Source organism: Urocitellus parryii, chromosome 7 (assembly GCF_045843805.1).
Source record: "Urocitellus parryii isolate mUroPar1 chromosome 7, mUroPar1.hap1, whole genome shotgun sequence".
Lineage (NCBI taxonomy): Eukaryota > Metazoa > Chordata > Mammalia > Rodentia > Sciuridae > Urocitellus > Urocitellus parryii.
The window spans coordinates 702,345-725,177 of record NC_135537.1 but is presented as its reverse complement, the minus strand read 5'-3'; the positions used below and the strand labels follow the sequence as shown (position 1 = coordinate 725,177).

Below are 22,833 nucleotides of genomic sequence, written 5' to 3'. Positions count from 1 at the left end.
TTTTTATTTTGAGAGTCCTGCTAAGTTGCTGAGGCTGGCTTTGAACTTGTTATCCTGCTTCAGCCTCCCAAGTTGCTGGGATTATAGGCCTCTGCTGCTGTCCTGGGTTCCTGTGAGTCCTTTTTGTGGCAAAGAGAGCCCTCATACAAGGACTCTGTGGGCCTCAGACAGGGCCAAGTGGGCATTTACTAAATGTGGAACCGAGAGGACACAGCTTCATCATTCATGTAAGAGTGCCATTCTGTAGGAGGACAGGCCCCATCAACTCGACCTCCTGCCTCTTCTTCCATAGTTTTGTTTTATTTTTTTAAATTCACCCATACCCATGGTGGGCATCTGGTGGTTTTTCTTTCTTTCTTTCTTTTTTTCTTGTGGTGCTGGGGAGTGAACCAGGGCTTTGTGCATGCGAGGCAAGCACTCTACCAACTGAACTATGTCCCCAGCCCTATTTTTCTTAACATGTCTGTACATTTCTTGATATCTGTGCACTAGTGTGAGGGTCTCTGTTGAGAGATGTGAAAAAGTTCTGGGCCATCTGGCTTGAGTGGCCTTTCCTCTGGCTCTGCCAGGGGTACTAGCACCCAGCATCCCTGTCCTTATGACTTCGGATGCTCTTGGAACCTACCACGTGCCTGGCTTCTCTCCAAGTCAGAGTGTGACTAGAGGTCCTGATCATCAGCACTTGTACACGGTGGAGGGGCCCAGGGAGATTCTATGTGGGCTGATGGCTGTGCCACAGTCCCATAAGGTGTCTGCTTGCAGCACTGAGTCCTTGACTGACCGTTGTACCACACTGTCCCTCTGCTCTGGAAAGGGAGGATGGAGCTGTTGGTCTGAAGGAGTGATCAGCACAGCCTCCATTTATCTGTGGGCTATTTCTCCTAAGAAATCCTATATGTTCTTTGCCCTTATTCTTGTTTGTCTTAGTAATGCACAAACTCCTTTGCATATTATATTAGGAAAATAGTCTTGTCATGTATATTATGAATGATTTGTCCTGCATTGTCTATAATTTGGCCAGTATCACTCCCAGCACTTCCTCCCTCCCTCTCTACCTTCTACCCACTGGTCTTTGTTGGTTGGTTTGGTATCAGGGATTGAACCTGGGGAACTTAACCACTGAGAGAGGGGGGGGGAGAGAGAGAGAGAGAGAGAGAGAGAGAGAGAGAGAGAGAATTTTTTTTTTTAATATTTATTTTTTAGTTCTTGGCGGTCTCAACATCTTTGTTGGTATGTGGTGCTGAGGATCGAACCCAGGCCGCACGCATGCCAGGCGAGCGCGCTACCGCTTGAGCCACATCCCTAGCCCACCCTCTCTATTTTTTATTTTGAGACAGGGTCTTACTAAATTGCTTAGGGCCTTCCTAAATTGCTGAGGCTGGCTTTGAACTTGTAATCCTCCTGCCTCAGCCTCCTGAGCCACTGGGATAACAGGTGTGCACCACTGTGTGGGCTTCATTCATTCATTCATTTTTTTTTAATTTTAAAAATATCTTTATTTATTTATTTTATGTGGTGCTGAGGATCGAATCCAGTGCCTTACATGTGGGAGGCAGGCGCTCCATCACTGAGCCCAGCCCCAGCCCCTTTTATTCTTTCTTAATATAGACTTGTGCTGTAAACTCCCACAGAATTCAATGTAACTTCTTATTTTAACATGTTTTATAACTTTTTGAATTGAACCAGGGGTGTTTTGCCACTAACCCACATTCCTAGCCCTTTGGTCTTTTATTTTGAGACAGCGTCTCACTGGGTTACCCCGGCCGGGCTAGAACTGTTACCTCTTACTTGAGCCTCACAGATTACTGGGATCCCAGGTGTGGGCCACCCTCCCACCTTGTAATTCCATTTTGTATTCCTTTTGTGATACCTGCATGATTTCAAAGCATAGTGAACAGTTTCTAAATACTTGAGACTTTCTTAGTTATCTTTATCTTATTGATTTATTTTATTCATTGTGGTCAGAGAAGGTACTTTGTATGTCTTGAATTTTTGACATTTATAAGATTTGTTTTATTGCCCAGAATATGGTCAGTCTTGGCAAATGTTCCTGTGTTTTGGGGAAAAAAACCACATGTATCCTAATGTTATTGAAGGGAGCGTTCAGTGAATGCTGCTCAGGTCAAATTGGTCAACAGTGTGGCTATTCACGCCTCTATCTTGCTGGTTTTCCCCCTTGTCCTCTCTGTCCCGGAGAGAGGAGTGTTGGAAGCTGTAACTCAGGTCTGTCTGTGCTCCCTCCGTTCGTATCAGGTTGCTCTGTGGCTTTTGGGGCTCTGTTATGTGTCCACAGAGTGTCCAGAGTTGTCGTGTTGATGAGACCGGCAGTCTGGCTGGCTTGATTTTCTTTTCCCACGCTTTTACCCTGAACCTCTTGTGAACACAGCACCTTTCCTGCAGTGTTTGAATATGTGATGTAAGTCACAGTGACTGTTGGCATGACCTTGTCTGCTGAGTCTCTCCTTTGTGCCTGTCCAGGTCAGTTGGCATCGAGCCATTCATCTTTGTCATGGGTCTCGTCTTCTTTTTTCCCTTGCTCCCTCCCTCCCCCTCCCCCCTTCTTCTTCCCGCTCCTCAGCCTCCTGGTAACTTTGGATACCAGCCATTGCGTCTCACCTTGCTGCACCCTGTCATCCCCCTTGAACTTTGTGCTAGGATGTGGTAAGTTTCTTGGGTGCACTTGAGTCCATTCAGGGCTTCTTTTAGCTTTGTGAGGGGACAGAGCAGCATTTAGTCTAGGGGAAGTTTTATGTCATCACTCAGGTAAGACCCTTCCGTAGCACTCTGCCTGGTACCTGTACCTGATGACTTCGTGCTTTTCACTCTGGCCTGGGACCAGGCACATTCCTGGCCCTTTGTAAGCTCCGGATGCTGTTTTTGCCAATCCCTTTGGGTAGGTTTTCCCCAGTTTCGGTTACTTTTCCTTCTGTGGCACTTGTATTAGTTTTCTAACGCTGCTGTAACAAATTACCAAAGACTTAAAGTTATTACACAGATTCATCATCTTAAATTGTTTAAAGTCAGAAATCCGACGTGGGTCTCACTAGGTGAAGATCCAGATGTAGGTAGGGCTGCGTTCCTTTTTTGTGGCTCTGGGAAGGATCTGTTTCTACTTTCAGGTTGTCTACAAAATTTGTTTCTTTGCATTTATAGTACCAAAGTCCTTGCTTTCTTTCCACCTATGAGCTGAGGGCTTCTGTAGGCCACCCCTATTTCTTGTATCAAAGCCACCTTCCTGCATCTTCAAAGTCACCAGTGGCTGGTTGAGTGTTTCTCATGCCTTGATTTTTTTTTACTCTCTTATTTCTTCTCTTTGACTTAGTGAGACAGTTTTCTTTTTTAAGTGGGGTGGGTGGGGGTGGGGGTGGGGGTGGAGTATGGGGATTGAATTTAGGGCCTTGTTTATGCTAGGCAAGTGCTCTCTCACTGAGTTACATCCCCAGGCCTTTTGATTTCTTTAAGATCCCACTAAGTTGTCTAGACTGATCTCAAATTGGCACATGTCTTACTTCACCCTCCTGAGTAACTGGGATTACAGGTAGGTGCCACCATGCCTGGCTAAATTTTCTGCTTTGAAGGATCTGCTCTCACCCTGATAATCCACAATAGTCTAGTCTCTAGGTATATACCTTTAATTTCATTGCTAAATCTCTTTTCCATATAAGTGGAAGTGTTCATGTATTCTGTGTATTCGGGAATGGGCATCTTTGGGACATTATTCTGCCAACCCAGCACTGATCACAATTCACTGAGTGCCTGGAAGACCCTCTGCAGGTCTCCAGAGTTCTCTCTGGATGTGTTAGTCTGCTTTCCATCACTGTAAGATTATACCTGAGATAATGAATTTATAAAAGCAAAAAGGTTATTTTAATTTATAGTTTAGAGGTTCCATTGTATGATCAGACAGACCTGTTGCTTTTAGCGTTCTGGTGAGAGTACTGGATAGACATGGTGGGGAGCAAGTGGCATAGGAAAACTGCTTACCCTGTGGCCAGGAAAGGGATGGGGCAAGGGTCCCATAATCCCCTTTTGGGGCACACCCCCAGTAAGCTATGGACCTCCCATTGGGTCCCACCTCCTAAAAGTTTCACCCTCCCAATAACTCTACCCTGGGAACCAAGCCTTTAGCACTGTGTCTTTGGGGACACTTGTCACCATAGCCCTGGGCAACTCTCTGCTCCTGGAGCCTGTACACTAGCTGTCTTGGATCGGCCACCCTCCTGGCTCTGTTTCTCAGCCCCTCTGGCCTGCTTCAAGGCCTGGGGCTCTTCTCCTCGCAGTGCCCGGGGTAGCTGAGGGGCGCCCTCATTTCCCACCCCTAGGGTTCACTAGCCTTCGTTTTCTGATGTCTAAGAAATACATTTTCATGTATTGTGTCCAGTTTCTTTTCTTTCTTTTTTTTTTGTATCAGGGATTGGACCCAGGGTTCTCAACCACTGACCCATACCCCAGCCCTATTTTGCATTTTATTTAGAGGCAGGGTCTCACTGAGTTGCTTAGCACCTCACTTTTGTTGAGGCTGGTTTTGAACTCATGAGCCTCAACCTTCTGAACTGCTGGGATTACAGGCATGCACCATCATGCCTGGCCCAGCCCTTTTTATGTTTTATTTATTTATTTAAAAAATTTAGACGTTGAAGGACCTTTATTTTATTCATTTGCTTATATTTGGTGCTGAGCGTTGAACCCAGTGCTTCACACATGCTAAGCAAGTGCTCCACCACTGAGCCACAACCCCAACGCCCCTTTTTATGTTTTATTTTGAAACAGGGTTTCACCAAGTTCCTCAGGGCCTCACTAAATTGCTGAGGCTGGCTTTGAACTCACAATCCTCCTTCCTTGGCCTCCCAGGTTGGTGGGATCACAGGCGTGTGCTGCATGCCTAGCCTGTCTAGTTCTTGAGGTGCTCTGGCGGGAGGGCTGGGTGGCTCTGTCACACTCACCTCTCTGGGGCAGATGGCCCCTGGTGCCCAGCCATCTTTGTTTGCTCCTGTTTGAGTTGGGTCAGGGCCACCCTTAGGTCATGTGATTGGGTCACCTTTGTTGAATGGTGGAGATCCTCAGTGGTGGCTTTACACAGGCAAAGCCTCTGTCCCTGGCTCCTCTGCCGCGTGGACTCGGTCCAGGTCTGGGAACTCGGGGTCTGAGGTTTCACGCCAGCCGCCCCTCCCCTGAGAAGAGTGCTGTGTGGGCTCTTCTCAGTCGCCCTGTGCCCTGCCCCTCTCCTTGCTGGGCTGCAGGTGGAATAGTGTGTCTATTTCCCCTTTTCCTTGTTCCTTTCAGATGTTTTCCAGGAAGGAAGGGACAGTGTCACAGCGGCCTGCTCTGCCTCTCTGTCGTGTTGGCTCCCTGGGGGTTTCTGTCCGTTAGCTGTCTTTTCTTGCTCTTAAGGGTTTACCCTTGTAAAACATGCATCTTTTCCCTCATTTTATTGGAGTTTTGGTGTGGTTGGTAAATGCTTGGGGTCATTTATTTTATTTTTTTTTAATATTTATTTTTTATTTATTTATTTTTTCTTTTTAGGTGGACACAATATCTTCTATTTTTATGTGGTGCTGAGGATCGAACCCAGTGCCTCACACATGCCAGGCGAGCACGCTACCATTTGAGCCACATCCCCAACCTCTCATTTATTTTTAATTTCTGCAACTCCCAAATTGACACCATTTCTAACCTTGCCTCCTCTCCATGTGGGCACAGTCTTTTGAGATGCCAGGGCGGCGGGGTCAGGCATCTCTCCTGACTTTCCCTGAAGCGCATCAGGAAGGAATGCTGGATGGGAGATGAAGGGAACGTGGGGCTCGTGGATCCTCAGTGAACAGAGGCCAAGTGGTTAGGGTGAAGCTGGCTGCCAGGCGAGGGTCAGCTGTGGCCTCTCTGACCTCTGGAGGAAGGCACAGGACATGAGCATGAGACTCCGGATGAGTAGTCTGTGTGCTGGAGGGGCCATCTCTGCAAGCGCTTTGAGGACTGTGGTGTGTGAGGCACAGTGTCCACTGTCTCCTCAGGGAAGGGACAGGTGCTTTGGGTGGAAGAGCAGCTTTGTCTGCCAGGACTCAGGATGGTGAGGCCATTCTGTGGGCAGCACTTCCCCGAGCTGCCAGCTATGTGTGTGTGTGGGGGGTCTATTTGACTCTCTGTATAATTTTACCAGCTGCAGTAGAGATAGTTCCCAGGGGAAATTCATTTAAATGTGTTTTGTACAAAAATGGTAGCTGCACATAAACTTGGTATTATGGAGGCTTATGAATTAAATCCTGTGTTTTTGTCTTCTAGGCTGCAGAAACTCTCCATGTGCACTTTAGGCAGTGGAAGCTGAGAACTCAGAAATGGCAGAGTCCTACATGGAGAGTGAGTGCTCAGGACCTGGGGTAGATGGCCAGGTGCCTCCTGCCCTCTGCTGTTGGGACAGGGCAAAGCCAACATGGACTGTCCACTCGACACCTGGGAGCCTGGTGGGGTCTAGGCAAGGATGTGGAGCTCACCTGTTGGGGTTTAGGATCCAGATGAGCCATGGCATTCAGAACGTGGTTTGCGGGAATGACTGTTGAAAGAACAGATCTTTCCCAAGTTTTCATTGAAGAGAAGTAAGAATGCAGTAATTGTCTTATCCTGCTTGGGCCGTTCCGAGGAAATACCCTAGACCGGGGGACTCACAGACAATACTTTTTTTTTCTAATAGCTCTAGAGATTGGCAGGACCCAAATCCAGACCTGAAGGTTTGTGTCTGATGAGGGCTGCTCTCTGCTTCCTCAGTGGCACCTCTTGCCATGTCCTCACATGACCGAGGGACAGAGGGACTAGGGATCCCACTGACTGTTGGTAAGGCACAAATGCCCCCTGCTATCAGGATGGTCACCACCCAGAGGCCTCATCTCTTAAAACACCACATTGGAGGTCAAGTTCCAGCGTGAGTTTGGAGAGGCCAGTATTCAGGCTACGGCAACAGTATAGGTGGACCTGAAATGGTGGTTTCTCTGCAGTGTGGCACACTTGCAGTGGGTGTCCCTGGTCCACTGTACCCTCATCCTCTTTTAAGAATATATTTATTTATTTATTTTTGGTACCAGGGATTGGACTCAGGGGCACTCCACCAGAGATCTCTGTCCCCAGCCCTATTTTGTATTTTATTTAGAGACAGGGTGTTGGTAAGTTGCTGAGTGCCTTGCTAATCTTCTGAGGCTGGCTTTGAACTTCTGATCCTCCTTCCTCAACCTCCCAAGTTGTTGGGATTACAGGCGTGTGCCGCCGTGCCTGGCCCTCACTCCATTTTTTTTTCTATATTTATTTTTTAGTTATAGGTGGACCCAATATCTTTATATTTATGCTGTGCTGAGGATCGAACCCAGCGCCCCGTGCATGCTAGGCGAGCGCTCCACCTCTAACCACCATCCCAGCCCATCCTCACTCCCTTTTAAACAAGACAGGCCGTGACCCTGGTCTGCCTTGGCTGGCCACAGCTTTCCCAGCTGACAAGGCACATCACCAATGGCCTTCTGCAGGTGTCGGGTGAGATTCTGGCCACGTGGCTCTGCCTCCTGGAGCTCTGCTGACGGTTGAGCCATCCCTTGGGCGCTATAAGTGCCACTCTGGGTGCTGCATCCTCAGCTTGAGGGATGCTGAGAGGCCTGCAGTGTGAGGGCATTGACAGATGGAGGTGGATGGGAATGGGTTTGGGTACCTGTGAGATCTGAGGCCCAGCCAGGTCAGGACAGGGACACAGAGCAGTTGGGATGAGGGAGAGGAAGGGCATGTACTTGTCCATGGAGGTTGGTCTCCATGTAGTCCAGAGCCCAGAAACAGGTGAGGGTGTTGGTCAGAGGGTCCAGGTTTGGTGTCCTGAGTTGAACTGGGCCTTAGATACAGTGAGATCTTATCAATCCCCCACATTTCCTTTTTATTATTTTAGACAGAGTCTTGCCAAGTGACCCAGGCTGGACTTGAACTTGTAATCTTTGTGCCGCGCCTCCTAGGTGTCTGGATATAGACATGAACCATGGCACCCAGCCAACTCTTGAATCTTGGGTGGGGAGGGCTGTTAAAAGCCCAGCTTCCTGCTCTGGAGTTCCTCCCCAGAGGGGGGCCTGAGCCTGTCTATTCTGCTGCCATGGCAAGGGCCTCCTGGGCTGTCCTCATTAGCAGCGTGGGCATTGGGCATGGTGCTGGTAGAGCAGAGGGCCTGGGGCATTCCCAGCCCAGCCTGGATCATCTTCTCGGATGGTCAGCTGGCTCAGATGCCCCACCTGCCCTGGGCCCAGCGGAAGGGCTGCGGTTGCTGATCTGGTCTGCATAGTGCCTCGTTGGTCTGTTGGTTGCTCATTCACACCTGGTCCTGCTAGGCAGATTGCTGTGGGACAGGGACTGTGGCTTCATTGCTTCATTTATTGTTCCCTGCAGGTCCCTGCCCCTCCGCTCAGTTCCCACCTGTGCAAGCACTGCCCGTTGGAGCCGTGTCTTGTGGACAGACTTACTGGGTCCTGAGGCCTCAGGCTGGTGGTGCCAGAATGTGGCATCTCCTGCTGCTGAGTCTGGGGGTGTCAGCTGCAGGAATGTCGTTGACAGGGATGCCTCAGACTCAAGCCACTGACTGGGCTTTGTCACTGCAGAGCTGTCCTTCACCTTGCTGGATGCCATCACCGACAAGGAGCCTGTAGTGCAGGAACAGGTCTGCAGTGCTCTGTGCTCCCTCGGGGAGGCACGTCCCAGGGAGATGCTCCGCGCCTGTAACGAGTACCTGCGACAGCATGACAAGGTACCTCTCCCCTTGGGCATGGTGGCTTCAGGAACACTCTCATCTGTGCTATAGTTTGGGAGGAGATGGCAGCAAGAGCTGCAGGGTAGGTTCCCAGCTTGGCTGTCAGCGGAAAGCAGCTTCTGGGCTCCCTCAGGGCCAGGCATTTCAGGATAATGGCCACTTTTGGGGTGAGGCCCTTGGTCAGGCTGGGCTGGGCGGCAGCAGTCCTGCTCGTGTGCGCGCCATTTGCGGTGCCTGAGTGGCTCTCTGCCCAGGGAGAGGAAGGCTGTTTCCAAAGTGTGTGATTCAAGTGTCTGAGTGCTTTGTTGAGGGCTTGCGAGGGTCCCCAAGGCTCTGCCTTATCCTGGAGGCCACCAGTACGTCCACTCCCAGAGGAGCTTCTCCCAGGAAGGAGCAGGTCCTTCTCTTGTAGCCCTGGAGAGTCCCATCCTCCTGCAGGTGTGGCTGACTCACCTTTGCCTGGGACACTCAGGACTCTCCCTTAGCCCTGTGTGGATGGGAGGCTACTGTCCCAAGATCTGAGGTCGTCAGAGCTCTCTGCACAGTGGTGCCCTGTGGGACCGCATAGCTCTGCCACTGGAAATCGTCCACGCACCTTGGTTTTCCTCGGTTTCACGGTTTCAAAAGACCACTGTTATTTTTATTATTTATGTATTTATTTTTGTTCTAAATGGACACAATATTTTTATTTATTTGTTTTTAATGTGGATTTTATTTACTGAGGATCGAACCCAGGGCCTCATGCATCCAAGGCAAGCACTCTACCACTGAGCTACAGCCCCAGTCCCCACTATTATTTTTTTATTTTTATTTTTTTAGTTGTAGATGGATATAATATATTTATTTATTTATTTAATGTGGTGCTGGTATGTGAACCCAGTGCCTCACACATGCTAGGCAAGCACCCTGCCCCTGAGCTACAGCCCCAGCCCCGCTATTATTTTTTAACTGATGTTTTGCTATGTGAAAAGGGATGTCTGTGTGACGTGTTTCTCTCTCTTATCTGCTGACTGCCACTCTTGGGGAAATTGCGTGTTCCAGGAGAGCACTGCCAAGGGTGCTGGGGTTCAGGACACCTCGTGGAGGGCCGCTCCCTTTCTGTTTGCCCCTCCTGCTTGCTCAGGAGCTGGGTGAGCCAGGGGGACTGACGGGCCACACTTGTGCCCAGGTCAGCGCTGCACATGTCTTTACCTGCAGTGCTTCTTGGAGCTTTCACTGAGCCTGGTGCTTCTTTCTCTGAGGGCCAGATACAGCACTGAAGTGCCAGGCACTACTTGGTGTGATGTGGCACACTGACCTCAGCATCCAGTTGTGGGACAGAAGGTGTGTTGACCAGCTGAGGACCTGGCCAGGGCCCTGGGGAAGGAGCTCTTTCGTGTGGCTTGCTGCAGAGCCCCTGTGACCTCGGTGCCTTTCCCTTCCACTTGGCCTCTGACTTCACCTCTTTTCTACCTGTAGTTTAGCTGACTGTGAACAGAATCCCCCTTCCCACTGCACGTGCACGGTGAGTGCTGACCTCATCTTTTGGCATCTGACCCTTCCCCAGCCCTTTCACACTGCTCCTGCAAGCTGCTTCCAGGAGGTCTGAGTGACTGCCTGTAGGTTCTGCTGTTTGCCTTCCAAGTTTGAGGCCAGCCTCAGCAACTTAGATCCTGTTTCAATAAAAAAGAAGAAAAGTGCTAGGGAGCTGGGGTTGTACCTCAGAGGCAGATACTCCAGAATTCAATCCCAGGGGTGCAGTAGCAGGAAACCACCCAGCACTCACCTGCCGCTGCCAGGTGCCGGTCAGCATTCTTTATACCTGGGGGGCTTGATGGCCTCAGCTCCTGGCTTGGCCAGGTGTGTGCGGTTCTGTTTTCACACAGACCCGGAGGCCTGTGACTGCCACTTGCCTCTCAGTGCAGAGGGGCCCCGGGCACCGCTCTGCTGCTCTGTGGGGCATGGCCAGTCTTGCACACATCCACCAAGGTCTGGCCCAGGACAACAGGTTCCACCTGGGGCCATCAGGCCCTGGGGAGTGGTGGGAAGAGGTGCACAAATAGTCAAACAGTTTTCAAATAGTGGTGGATCTCTCCTCCCTCCCTTCTGCTAGTTTCTGTGTCACAAACTCCTGTCTGCTTTCCAGCCTCTTGACAGTCTCCTCCTCACACAAGAGAACTGTGGGGACTGCTCATCTCTGTGTGGGGACTTAAGCTCTACACAAGGCTGCGAGGGCCTGGGCCGGTCCCTTCGCATCGGCCACTATTTGGCTAGAAGTGGAATTGATTCCAGGGCCGTATGGGTGTGTTAGAGCCCAACCTCAGAACTGAAGTGACCATTGGATTCTGTTTGGACTGGAGTGGAGACTTGGCCTCAGTCCTGGGGTATCCTGTGAGAGACGGAGGTACGGATAGGCTTGGTTCTCCTCGGCACTTTCACAGCCCAGCACGCTTCGGAGACTGGATGTGTGGGGTCTTTTCCATGTAGTCGGTCAGTCCCTCTGGATATCAACTGCATGTCCTCTAGTTCAATTCCATTTTGACCCTGTCTGCCTGGAGGTAGAGTCAGGTCCCCAAGGTGGCAGTGTCAAGCCCGTCTCTGTGTCCTGATGCTGAACACCGCCTACAGATCAGGATTCCCACAGCCTCTTCCGTGGGTTTAGTGACTCTGCTAGAATGGTCCCTGGAATCAGGAAGCACACGTGTTCACTGGTTTACCAGAGAGATGTCAAAGGATGCAGGTGGACCCCAGAGGACAGGGTGGGGTGGGACGGCGCAGGACCCCCCGTGCCCTCCTGGGGTGTGCCACCTGCTGGCTGCCTGGAAGCTCCTTGAACCTTGTTCTTAGGTTTTATGGAGGATGATTACTCTGTGATCAGCTCATCTTCACTCTTCTCCCGTCCCTGGTGGTTGGGGTGGGGTAGCAAGTCCCCAGCCTCTAATCCTTCTTTGGTCTTTCCAGTGACCAGCCCCGCCCATCCTGAAGCTGCCAAGGGCCCCAGCCAAGTCATGTCCTCAGCATACAAAGGCATTTTGGAGCTTGGGGCGGTGGCACTCACAGCTGGAGAGGCTGAGGCAGAGGATTGTGAGTTCAAAGCCAGCCTCAGCAACTTAGTGAGGCCCTAGGCAACTCAGCAAGACCCTGTCTCTAAATAAAATGTAAAAAAAGGCTGGGGATGTGGCTCAGTGGTTAAGTGCCCTTGGGTTCAATTCTTGGTACCCAAAACAAACAAACAAACAAAAAACACCATTTGGAGAATCCAAGGATTTTAGGAGTTGTGCACCTGGAAACTAAAGATATGTCTCAGGTTATCACATTTTTGTGGGGTCAACATTGGGCCTTTGCGTAGCTGAGTTCATGGCCTTAGGGCTGTGCTGACATGCTTCTATGCAGGGGGATTTTTGTGGCCACATTTGTTTGTTTTCAATAGTGAAAGGAACAGGATTTCATTCAGGGTAAGAGGAGACCCCATAAGGGCTGCCCCTGTGGCCACCCTTTGAACTTTGAGTCACAGTTGATCAAGCCTGGGGAAAAGACAGGGTCGCCTCCGTGGCCACTCACCGATACCTGAGAGCCATGGAGCCACACTCTGGGTGAGACCCTCGCCTTGGGTCTGTTTCATGGTGAGCCAGTCTTGTTCCTGTCCCAGCTCTGCACCGCGGAGGAAGATGTGGTCAGTGCCCAGGTTCTGTCACCCCACACTGTAATCCGGTCTCTCTGGTGGGGCCTGGTGGAAAACAACCAGGAAGGCCAAGCCCTTGACCACCACCCACCTCAGCTTCTCTGCCTGTGGCAGTCTTCAAGAGAGAAATGGAAATGAAACCTTTTCCTTAAAAATGAGCAGCAAGGAAGGACCCCGGGTTTTCACTTTTCCATATGTAAGTTGTGTCCTGTATGTCCTGAGGTCTCGGCAGCCTTCGCCCCCTAGTCAGGAGCGGCCCTTAGTTGGACATGGCAGAGCCTGCCTATAACCCTAGCACCTTGGGAGGCTGAGGCAGAAGAATCACAAGTTCGAGGCCAACTTCTGCCTCTTAGCAAGACCCTGTCTCAAAAGGACTGGGATGTAGCCTAGCAGTAGAGCCCAGCCGGTGCCAACCCCCGGACTGAGGGAGTAAAGGCAGGACTTAACGCACCAACCAGAAGAGCTTGCCAGGAGGAGTCCGTCCTTGATTAATTGATTCTTATTTATTTTTTTTGACCTGAGATGGAACTCGAGAGTGCTTGACAACTTTTATTTATATATATATATCTTTATTTTGTTTATTTATGTTTCTGTGGTGCTGAGGATCGAACCCAGGGTCTCTCACATGCCAGGTGAGCACGCTACCGCTGAGCCACAGCCCCGGCCCTGCATCCTCTATTTTAAAAGTAGCTTCCTGGGACAGTTTTCAGAGTATTGTCTCCCACTCCCTAGTCACAGACCCCTTCCTGGTCCCACGTCCCTGCCACTGGCCTGTCAGCAAAGCTGATGGGTGTGCCATCAGCTGTGACCCGAGGACTTAGGCCCAGGAACTCCTTTTCTTCCCTTTGCCTGGGAAAAAAGCTCCTTGGTGTACGTAAGGAGAATCAGCTGCCCAGGAAGGCCACGTGGGCTCCTGGAGGTGTGTTCAGGCCAAGAGCCAGGAAGTGGCTGAAGCTGTGGCTCTGGATCAGGTGGGAACAAGTGTCTGCCTGCTTTATCAGAGTTGTCTCCCAGTATTTAATTAATACTCTTGATTAAATAAAGTCATACCAATTAATGTTAATTTTCCAATTTTCCACCCCAAATTTCCTTATTCTCTAAAGAAAGTGCTCCCCGACGTGGGCATGCGGAGGGCAGCTCTCCCTGGAAGACGGCGCTTTGCCGTCTGTGGTAGCACTGAGTGCCCGGTGCCTGCCAAGGCTGTGAGGGCCGGCAGTGGGAGCCAGCGCAGGAGGACTGCCTGGGGGCCTGTGTCCCCGCCAAATGCCGCAAAATGCCCGGCCCAGGCCGGCTGAGTCCCGCTCCTGCTGCCGAGCACTGCCTGCGGCACCCCTGCTGAGCGATTCCCTGCTAAGCTGTCAGTGCACGCGGGCTTGCAATCTTGCAACCCGGTTGGGCACAAAAACACAAGCCAGTCAAACTGAGACAAAGTTTTATTTAGAGAGAGGCCGGGGGCTGGGGATGTGGCTCAAGCGGTAGCGCGCTCGCCTGGCATGCGTGCGGCCCGGGTTCGATCCTCCAGCACCACATACAAACAAAGATGTTGTGTCCGCCAATAACTAATAAATAAATATTTAAAAAAAAAAAAAATTAGAGAGAGGCCGTGTGCGTCCCCTAACATGTGGGTCCGCCACGTGTGTGTTCTACCTGAGGGGGGGGGGCGGGCTTCCACTTCCCCCGGAACACCCTCCTACCATCCTATTCCAGCCAATGGGAACTCTCCCATTACAAGAGTGACATGAGTAACCTGAGTCCTGAAATGGGCCCAGCTAGACAGCATGAGTCCAATTACCATATGAATGTGAATTGCTGGCTGGCAGTCATAAAATCCAAAGGTGCCTATATCAATATTTTTGCTGTGGCTCCTAACATCTGCCCCCTTCTGTTTAAATAAACAACAGGCAAATGTGGCTAGGGACCGTGCCTGTTAGGTATGTCCAATTCACATATGGTTCTTACCCGTCATGGGAAAACTGACCTTATTGCGTCAGTCTCCTGGCTTAGGTTGATACCACTGTAACCGAATCATACCCGTCACTGACTACCGGTCCAGTATATAGCCATACCTGTGTAAATGGCCTATGCACCAGTGGGGGGGTGAGGTTCTTGCCTCACCTCTGTTGGCCCCCAAATTTAACCTTGGTGCCAGTGGGGGGGTGAGGTTCTTGCCTCACCTCTGTTGGCCCCCAAAATCAGACCATCACTAGCAGAAGGGAGAAAGACGCAGAATTGCCAAGACACCAAGCCAATTGACGGCTCCTTTGGAAACACTGGTGACACATCGGCTAAGATATTTAGTACTACCAGTTCGCTGTATCAACAAATAGAGCACAATGCATACAGGTGATACATAGTCCAGGCAAGTTGTGTAAGCAGTTCAAAGTGGAGGAGTCTATCAATATGTCCATTTCCTCCCAAAGTAAATTAAGTCCTTGATTGAGCAGTTCAAAGTGGAGGAGTCTATCAATATGTCCATTTCCTCCCAAAGTAAATTAAGTCCTTGATTGAGCAGTCTTATTGAGTTATTTTGATAGATGTATCAGTTTATACAGTTTATAGTGATAGCTATCATAAAAGTTGTAGTTTGGTCTTAGTCTTCACCGGCACTGGGATGGAGATGGGAATTATGGCCATGTTGCTAAAGAGACATTATCCTGAACAGAATTATGAAATATAATGAAAAGGAAAGGTGAAAGTAAACAAACATATCTGTTAACCACCTTTAAAAGCAAAATTTTTTTTTTTTTTAAAGAGAGAGTGAGAGAGGAGAGAGAGAGAGAGAGAGAATTTTTAATATTTATTTTTTAGTTCTCGGCGGACACAACATCTTTGTTGGTATGTGGTGCTGAGGATCAAACCCGGGCCGCACGCATGCCAGGCGAGCGCGCTACTGCTTGAGCCACATCCCCAGCCCTAAAAGCAAAATTTAATAACAGCTGTTTACCTAAAGTAAATTAAACCATATAAGTCACGTGACTAATTTTTTTTTTTTGAATACTTGTATCTATTTATACATGAGCGCTCCTTGTAAATGAAATATGGACATACACACATACAGATATACAACACAAAACAGTGCATACATAACATAGAACATATAAGACAATAGTAAATAAAGGCCTTGTAGCTATAGCTAGGTGAAATCTCCATTGCAATGTTTAAAAACTTTACAGTTAAAAAAAAATAAAACACAGTCAAAAAATAAAACTGATCAGAAAAACATTAACCTAGGTTTGTATGAGCTTAAAAAATAAGGTAAAATAAAATAAAATAAAATAAAATAAAACTTTATGATGTGGGAAAAATGCAAATAATAAAATAGATATTGAAAAAGGCACCGTGGTAAATCACTGTCGCAGATGTAAGAATAGCCAGGCTGGAACTCTGGATATCAGCTGTTATGGATTTGAGTCAAATCATCTTCTTTTTCTGTAGAAATTGTTTTAGTTAATCTCTCTGGAATCCAAATTGGTTGCTGTTCCTCCTGTGGAAAAACACAGACGGAGCCCCGACTCCAGACTATTACTGGGTCTGGACCTTTCCATTGTCCTGTTAGAATATCTTTCCAAAGTACCTTAGGCTTATGTACATTTTTCGGATACATATGTCTTTCCGCAGCACTAAGTCCTGATGAATCCAAATTTAGAAAGTTTAGAGTAAAAAGGGTTATTTTAAGTTTATCTTTGGGGGATATATACCCTTTACTAATTCCCTCCTTTTGCTTTAATAAGTACATTTTTATAGTTTGATGAGCTCTTTCAACTATGCCTTGTCCCTGTGGGTTGTATGGGATTCCTGTTATATGAGTAATGCCAAATGATGAGCAAAATTGTTTAAAAGACTTGGAGGTGTAACCAGGACCGTTATCGGTTTTTAACTGTTTAGGAACACCCACAGTGGCAAAATTTTGTAAGCAATGAGCTATAACATCTTTAGTTTTTTCTCCGGGATGAAGGGAGCCCATCAAAAATCCAGAAGAAGTATCAACTGTAACATGTAAATATTTTAATTTTCCAAATTCTGGCAAGTGTGTGACGTCCATATGCCAAATATGGTTAGGTATCAGTCCTCTAGGATTGACTCCAAGATTAACCTGTGGCAAAAATGTCACACAATTTTGACATTGTTTTATTATATGTCTGGCTTGTTCTTTAGTTATTTTAAAACGTTTTTGTAAAGTATTAGCATTGACATGGAACCTTTTATGAAAATTTATAGCTTCTTCTATTGTGGAGAAAATATGTATGTCATGTGTAGTTTTATCTGCTAAATCATTACCCAAACTAAGGGCTCCAGGCAATCCTGTATGTGCTCTGATATGTCCTATAAAGAATGGATCCTTTCTATCCCAGATTAGACTTTGTATAGCAGAAAACAAAGAGAAAACAGTGGAGGAAGGAGAAATCCTACCAGCATCTTCAAGAGATACAATAGCATTAACTACATACTGACTATCAGAAAATAAATTAAATGTAGAATCTTTGAACATCATAAAAGCTTGCAATACTGCATTGAGCTTTACCTTTTGAGCTGATTGTTTGGGTACTAAAAATGTAAAAGTTTGATCAGGAGTAACTACTGCTGCTGTACCATTATTTGACCCATCAGTGAATATATTTGGAGCATTTATGATAGGGGTTTTTCTTGTCATTTTTGGAAAAACTGCAGGATGCTTAGACCAAAAAGACAACAAAGGATTAGATGGCAAGTGATTATCAAATGAAACATTAGATTTACACATGATTATTGCCCAAGTATTTAACTCATTAGCTAACTCATCAATTTGATCCATAGTATATGGAGTAATAATTTTATTGGGAGAAATCCCAAACACTCCTTTTGCTGCTTTTATTCCTTTGAGTATTAATTGCCCTACAGCCTCAGGATATCTAGTAAGAATAGTATTAGGAGAATAAGATAAATGTATCCATAATAATGGACCTTCTTGCCAAAATACCCCTGTAGGAATATTTTTTGTCGGTAGTACAATAAATAATAAAGGCAAACTTATATCAATTCTATCCAAATGCATATTTTCCATATATGTTTCAATGATTTTTAATGCCTTTCTAGCTTCAGGCGTTAACATGCGGGGTGAATTTGGATCTGATGGACCTTTTAGAATATCAAATAAAGGTCCTAATTCTCCTGTTGGTATGCCTAGATAAGGCCTTATCCAATTTATATCTCCCAATAACTTTTGAAAGTCATTAAGTGATTTGAGTTGATCTACTCGTATTTGAATTTTTGGTGGACGGACCATGGTTGAGGATAATAGAACTCCTAAATAATTAATTGGAAGATTTAATTGTACTTTATCTATTGCTATCTCTAGATTATAATTTTTTAATAAGTTTGTAAGCGTGGCATAACATTCTAGCAATGTGTTTTTATCTTTATGTGCCATTAACACATCATCCATATAGTGAAATATCTGTAGTTCAGGGTTTTGATTTCTAAGTGGCTGGATTGCTTTATCAACATAAATTTGGCACAAAGTTGGGCTGTTAGCCATCCCTTGAGGGAGTACTTTCCATTCATATCTCTGATCAGGACCTTCATGATTCAGTGCAGGGATAGTAAATGCAAAATGTGGACTATCCTCGGGATGAATTGGAATTGAGAAGAAACCCAGCGCTCAAGGATGGAAAATCTCGTGCTGAAAACAGCCCAAGGTCGAAGTTTTTCCTAGAAGACTGGCGGGCCCTGGGTCCTGGTAGTGTCCTTGAGCTGCTAGGATGTGCCCTGTTTATTTATTTATTTATTTATTTATTTATTTTTTTTTTTTTAAAGAGAGAGTGAGAGAGGAGAGAGAGAATTTTTAATATTTAGTTTTTTAGTTCTCGGTGGACACAACATCTTTGTTGGTATGTGGTGCTGAGGATTGAACCCGGGCCGCACGCATGCCAGGCGAGCGCGCTACCGCTTGAGCCACATCCCCAGCCCGGATGTTCCCTGTTTAGTTCCAGAAGCAGAAGTCTCGTCCCCTGTGGGCCCGGAGACAGAGGGTCACTGTGTGGCATAGCAGACACGCCTGTCACCTGGGGCCCAGGGACCTGGGAATTCCTTTCCCCACCGAGCTGCGCCATTTGTCCCACAGGGACAGAGTTGGTGTGTCCACCTGCAGGCGCGCCCCCACTCCTGTGCTGCCATTGTGGCCAGTGGCCACAGCTGTTGCCGTCACCCAGGAAGGGCAGCAGAGCCGCCTGTCCTGCCCTGCCCTGCCCTCCTGGTCCCCAGGGCCTGCCCTTGGGGCCTGGCGGTTGCCGCTCTGCTGGGCATCTCTACTGGTCTGTCTTCTACCCGGTGGTCGGCCCATGCCACTGGTGTCCTCAGTTGAGGTGAGGACAACTTGAGCAGCCAGGGTGGACGGTGGAAGTGAGTGGCAGGACCATGGCAGGTACACCTAGGAGGAGTCAGCAGGTCCAGCGCAGAGAATGTGGCATGGTGGCCCCAGCAGCAGCGTCATCTGCATTTGTGACTCGAGCTTTTCATAGTCTTGGGGAACGGCAGTGAGAGGCAAGCACAGTCCTGTCTGCAAAGAGAGATGGAGAAAGAAGGTGTCCTCTCCTCAGACTGGAGGCCCAGGCAGGGAAAGAGAAGGGTCTTTGGAACTCCTGACCAGGAGACCCTGCTGGCCATACTGGGAAAGCAGAAGCCACCAACTCATTAGAAGCCTCTTCTCAGCCCTTCTAAAGAGACGTGGGCACTTGAGCAGGTTCTGAGGGCTCAGGAGGGTGCTGTGTTCGAGGCAGGAAGTGGCCTTGTGTAGTTGAGTCCCCGTGAGAAAGCAAATGCTGGGGTGACCCTCACCTCAGAAACCTTCCTGGGGCTTCTCTTCCCAGCTGGCTCAGCCCTATCGCGCTCTGATCCTGAGGGCCATGGAGATGGTCCTGAGCAGCCACATCCACCAGCTGGACAAGGACACAGCCAGCATTCTCATCCTCCTGGCCTCCAGCGAGATGACCAGGACGAAGGTATGGGCCTCTGGTCTTGCAGGCTCAGTCCTGCCCTCAGGAGGAGACTCCTTTTCCCTGGCCTCTATCCAGGAATCTCAGGCAGAGAGGGCTTTGTGTCTGGCTGGCTCAGGGCTGGCAGAGACCCCTTGGTCCTGGGCACACCCTCTAGGTCAGGGGATGGCCACCCTATAATTTTCAGAGGCAGAAGCTAAAGTGAGAACAAGGTGCCTTAAGGCAGGGCACTAGGGGCACTGGTGCTGTGCATTGCTGGCCGGTGTCTGCCAGTTCCCCAGGCACGGGCCACATTCTCCTCCAGACCTCGCCTGACTTCTCTCGCTCTGTTGCTTCTCCTGCAGGCTGAGGGCCATGTGGAGGGGAGGCTGTACCATGTGGTCCCTCTGACCTGCACTTAGTAACCTAGTAGGGACACTGAAACAGGGTGGCTTGTCCTTGGCCAGCTGTCACCTAGGGCAGAATTCTTGCTGGAGCCTGTGGGGAGGATCCAGGGAGAAGTCTGCCTGATGGCTTTCTGGGGTGCAGGGCCTGGACTGTGATTGGCAGCGGGCTGCGAGCAGCGTCCTGGTGGCTGTGGGAAAGCGGTTCATCAACCAGGTGATGGAGGAGGTGCTTGGCAGGTTCCAGCCCGGGGTCCTGCCACACTGTTCCGTGCTGCAGACTCTTGCCAGCCTCTCAGTGTCCAATGGTAGGTGCCAGCTTGATCTCGGCCTCTGGGGAATACCTGGGCCTGGGGTTTGGCACTCTGCCACCTGCTCAGGCTGGTGGGTACTCAGGGCCGTGCTGATGGTGCTCTGTGGCCTTCCCTGCCCGAGGCATGTGCAGGTCAGACTTGGCTGCAGCCTCATGACGGCTCTTCTCTTGCAGCCTTTGGCATGGTCCCCTTCCTGCCGTCCATCCTGAGCACCATGCTGCCCATGCTGGGCATGGCGAAGCAGGATGCATTGAGGGTGGTGTTCTGCTGTGGTAAGATGACTGGGCACGGCTGCCCACCTCATTCACTTTTATCTCAGGGGCCCCCTTTTTTTTTGTGGGGGGGTCTGCTTAAAAAATATCTATTTTGGAGATTCAGGAGTCCAGTGGCTGTAGAAAGGCAGGTGGGCAGTTGGAGGGAGGATCTTCCTGGCCCAGCCACTGCCGCTTCGAGAGTCCCTGCCCTCAGCAGGTGCTGCTCTGCCTTTTGCTGCTTCTCTGCCACTGGGGACCACCCGTCTCTGCACGGCCTCAGGCTGGAAGGGAGCTCTGCTTCCTTGGAGCATGACTGTCTCCTCTGCCCTGTGTCTGTTGTGAGCTGGCAGTGACCACCCCGTGGGCACCTCAGTGGTGATGGAGAGGCTCCCTGCAGCCTGTGTCTGTAGCCTCCCCTGTGTCTGGCGGGGCCCACGTAGGTCTTGGTGTGACCATGTGTCGGCCCGCAGGTGCCAGGTGAGTCTGTTGGGGTGGAGGCCACCCTGCAGAAAAAGGCCCGGTGAGCTTGGCGGGAGCTGGGTTCTGGTGCCCTGTGAGAAGGGGGCACACCTGGGCCTTTCCAGCTCCCCAGGAGACAGGACCTTGTGCTCCCAGGTCCTTCTTGGTGGGGGTATGTTAGGAGTTTCCCTGCCACTTCCCCTGGGGATAGGTTGGGAGTGGCCTGGCGCCAAGGGTGGGCCTGGTTTTGGTGTGGAAAGGGTGACAGGCTAGAGGGTGACTTGGTACTTTGGGTCCCGGGTTCTGCTGTGCTCTTGGTGTCTTTGGGTCTGGGGTCCTGTCTCACCTTGCAGCGGCGGAGCTCTCATGGCACCAGCTCCCGCCACCTCCCTTCACAGCCCTGCACCCCCTCCCCTTGCCCTGCCTCTCACGCCTGCTGGGGCTGCAGTCCTGTGTGAGCAGGAAGAATACCACTTGACCTAGCTCTGGATGACCGTGGGGTTCGTGACAGTGAGTAGGGTGTGGCCTTGGGTACCTATGCGCAGACCCTGAGGACACGGAGGTCTGGTAGGAGGAGGGCTTTCCCAGGCAGAGGCAGCAGGTGTTCTGTGAGGTGTGGCCTGGTGTTGAGTGCTGGCTGCTGCCTCCTGGTGGCTCTCCGGGGAAGTACCTGCCCTTGGCCTGTTTGGCCACGACTGCCTGAACCCATCCAGTTCCTGCAGGTCAGTGCTCTCTGTGCTGAAGCAGGTGGACTGGCTCAACAGGGAGCCATGAGGATGCCTCCTCCATCCGTGCTGCTCACAGGATGAGCCGCTCCCTGCTGCTGGAGGACACGGTGGTCCTGTGGGGACAGCAGCCTTCAGGTGGGAGGGCCAGTCACAGCCTGGCATTGTGGCCAGGCAGGAGAGGAGTGGGGAGGCTCTGAGACAGGCCCCAGAGGGCCGGCAGCTGGTGGTTCTTGCCCCATGAAGGAGTCTGACAGAAGCAAAGACTGCGTTCAGGGAAGAGAAGGGAGCAGAGAAGGCCCATGGCCAGCACACAGGGAGACGTGGGCGAGCTCCACAGAGAAGCTACGTCAGGCGGCAAGTAGAAGACACCAGAGAAAGGCCAGAAAAGAGGGCCAAGGAAGCCCCTGGGTACAGAGCCAAAGGTCTCATGGTGGAAAATAGAGAAAGAGGAGGAAGATTGACAGGTGAGACCAAGGAGCATAGGCCACAGCAGACCCCAGAAGGGGGGATGGAGAGTGCCCAGCACATTGGGATGCAGCGCAGAGATGGCCTGGCCTCAGGCCTGGGCCACATGATCCGCCAGGAGCCCGTGTCCTGCATCAGTCTGCCCCGGTGCCATCTGGCGGTGAGGGTAGAATAAAGGCTTCTCAGAGAGTGAGGGCTCCGACGTGCACCTCCCCCTGTGCCTCCCCAGAGCCACAGGAAGGTTTGCTGCGCCAAGGAGTGGATTGAGCTGAGGGCAAGATGCCAGGTGGCCGTCGGCCTGCATGGCTGAGGGGCCCACAAATGGCCTGACCTGCAGGGAGGCTGGGGCTGCGGGAGTGACACACACCTGGAGAACTTAGCAGACAGCACTGTGACGCCAGGAGGAGGAGAATCCCTGGCTGGGGCAGCCAGCTCTGAGCAGCTCTGTGGCCCCGCCAGGCCACCAAAGCTTCAGTGGGGTTGGAAGTGCCAAGGGAGGTGCTCCTGGCGAGGGGGATGACGATGACCATTGTTTACAGAGAAGAAGACTCCCTGATGGTTGATTCCTGAGAAGGGGGATGTCCGTAGGGAATGCCAGGCACGGTGGTGCACACCTTCCTACCCCAGCACCTCAGGAGGCTAAGGCATGAGGATCGTGAGTTCAAAGCCAGCCTCAGCAATTTAGCAAGGCACAAAGCAACTTAGCAAGACCCTGTCTCTACATTTAAAAGAAGGGGGCAGTTGGGGATGTGGTTCAAGGGTTAAGCACCCCTGGGTCTAAACCTGCTGGGCTGGCTGCAGGGTGCACACCTGCACTCCCAACCACTTGGGAGGCTGAGGCAG

At 50.2% G+C, this 22,833-nt stretch overlaps 1 protein-coding gene across 6 annotated transcripts in view; it reads left to right on the top strand.

The window, feature by feature from the left end:
* The window catches only part of Mroh1 (maestro heat like repeat family member 1), a 73,956-nt gene that overhangs the window by 2,374 nt on the left and 48,749 nt on the right, over nucleotides 1-22,833 (top strand). For 5 of the 6 annotated variants that reach the window (XM_026409933.2, XM_077801164.1, XM_026409934.2 and 2 more), the window contains exons 2-6: nucleotides 6,277-6,351; nucleotides 8,607-8,752; nucleotides 19,262-19,393; nucleotides 19,916-20,078; nucleotides 20,258-20,356. In XM_026409933.2, the coding sequence (XP_026265718.1) occupies nucleotides 6,330-6,351; nucleotides 8,607-8,752; nucleotides 19,262-19,393; nucleotides 19,916-20,078; nucleotides 20,258-20,356 (562 nt within the window). In that variant the 5' untranslated portion in view covers nucleotides 6,277-6,329. The remainder of the gene's footprint in view (nucleotides 1-6,276; nucleotides 6,352-8,606; nucleotides 8,753-19,261; nucleotides 19,394-19,915; nucleotides 20,079-20,257; nucleotides 20,357-22,833) is intronic. The other variant, XM_026409936.2, reaches the window with a different exon arrangement.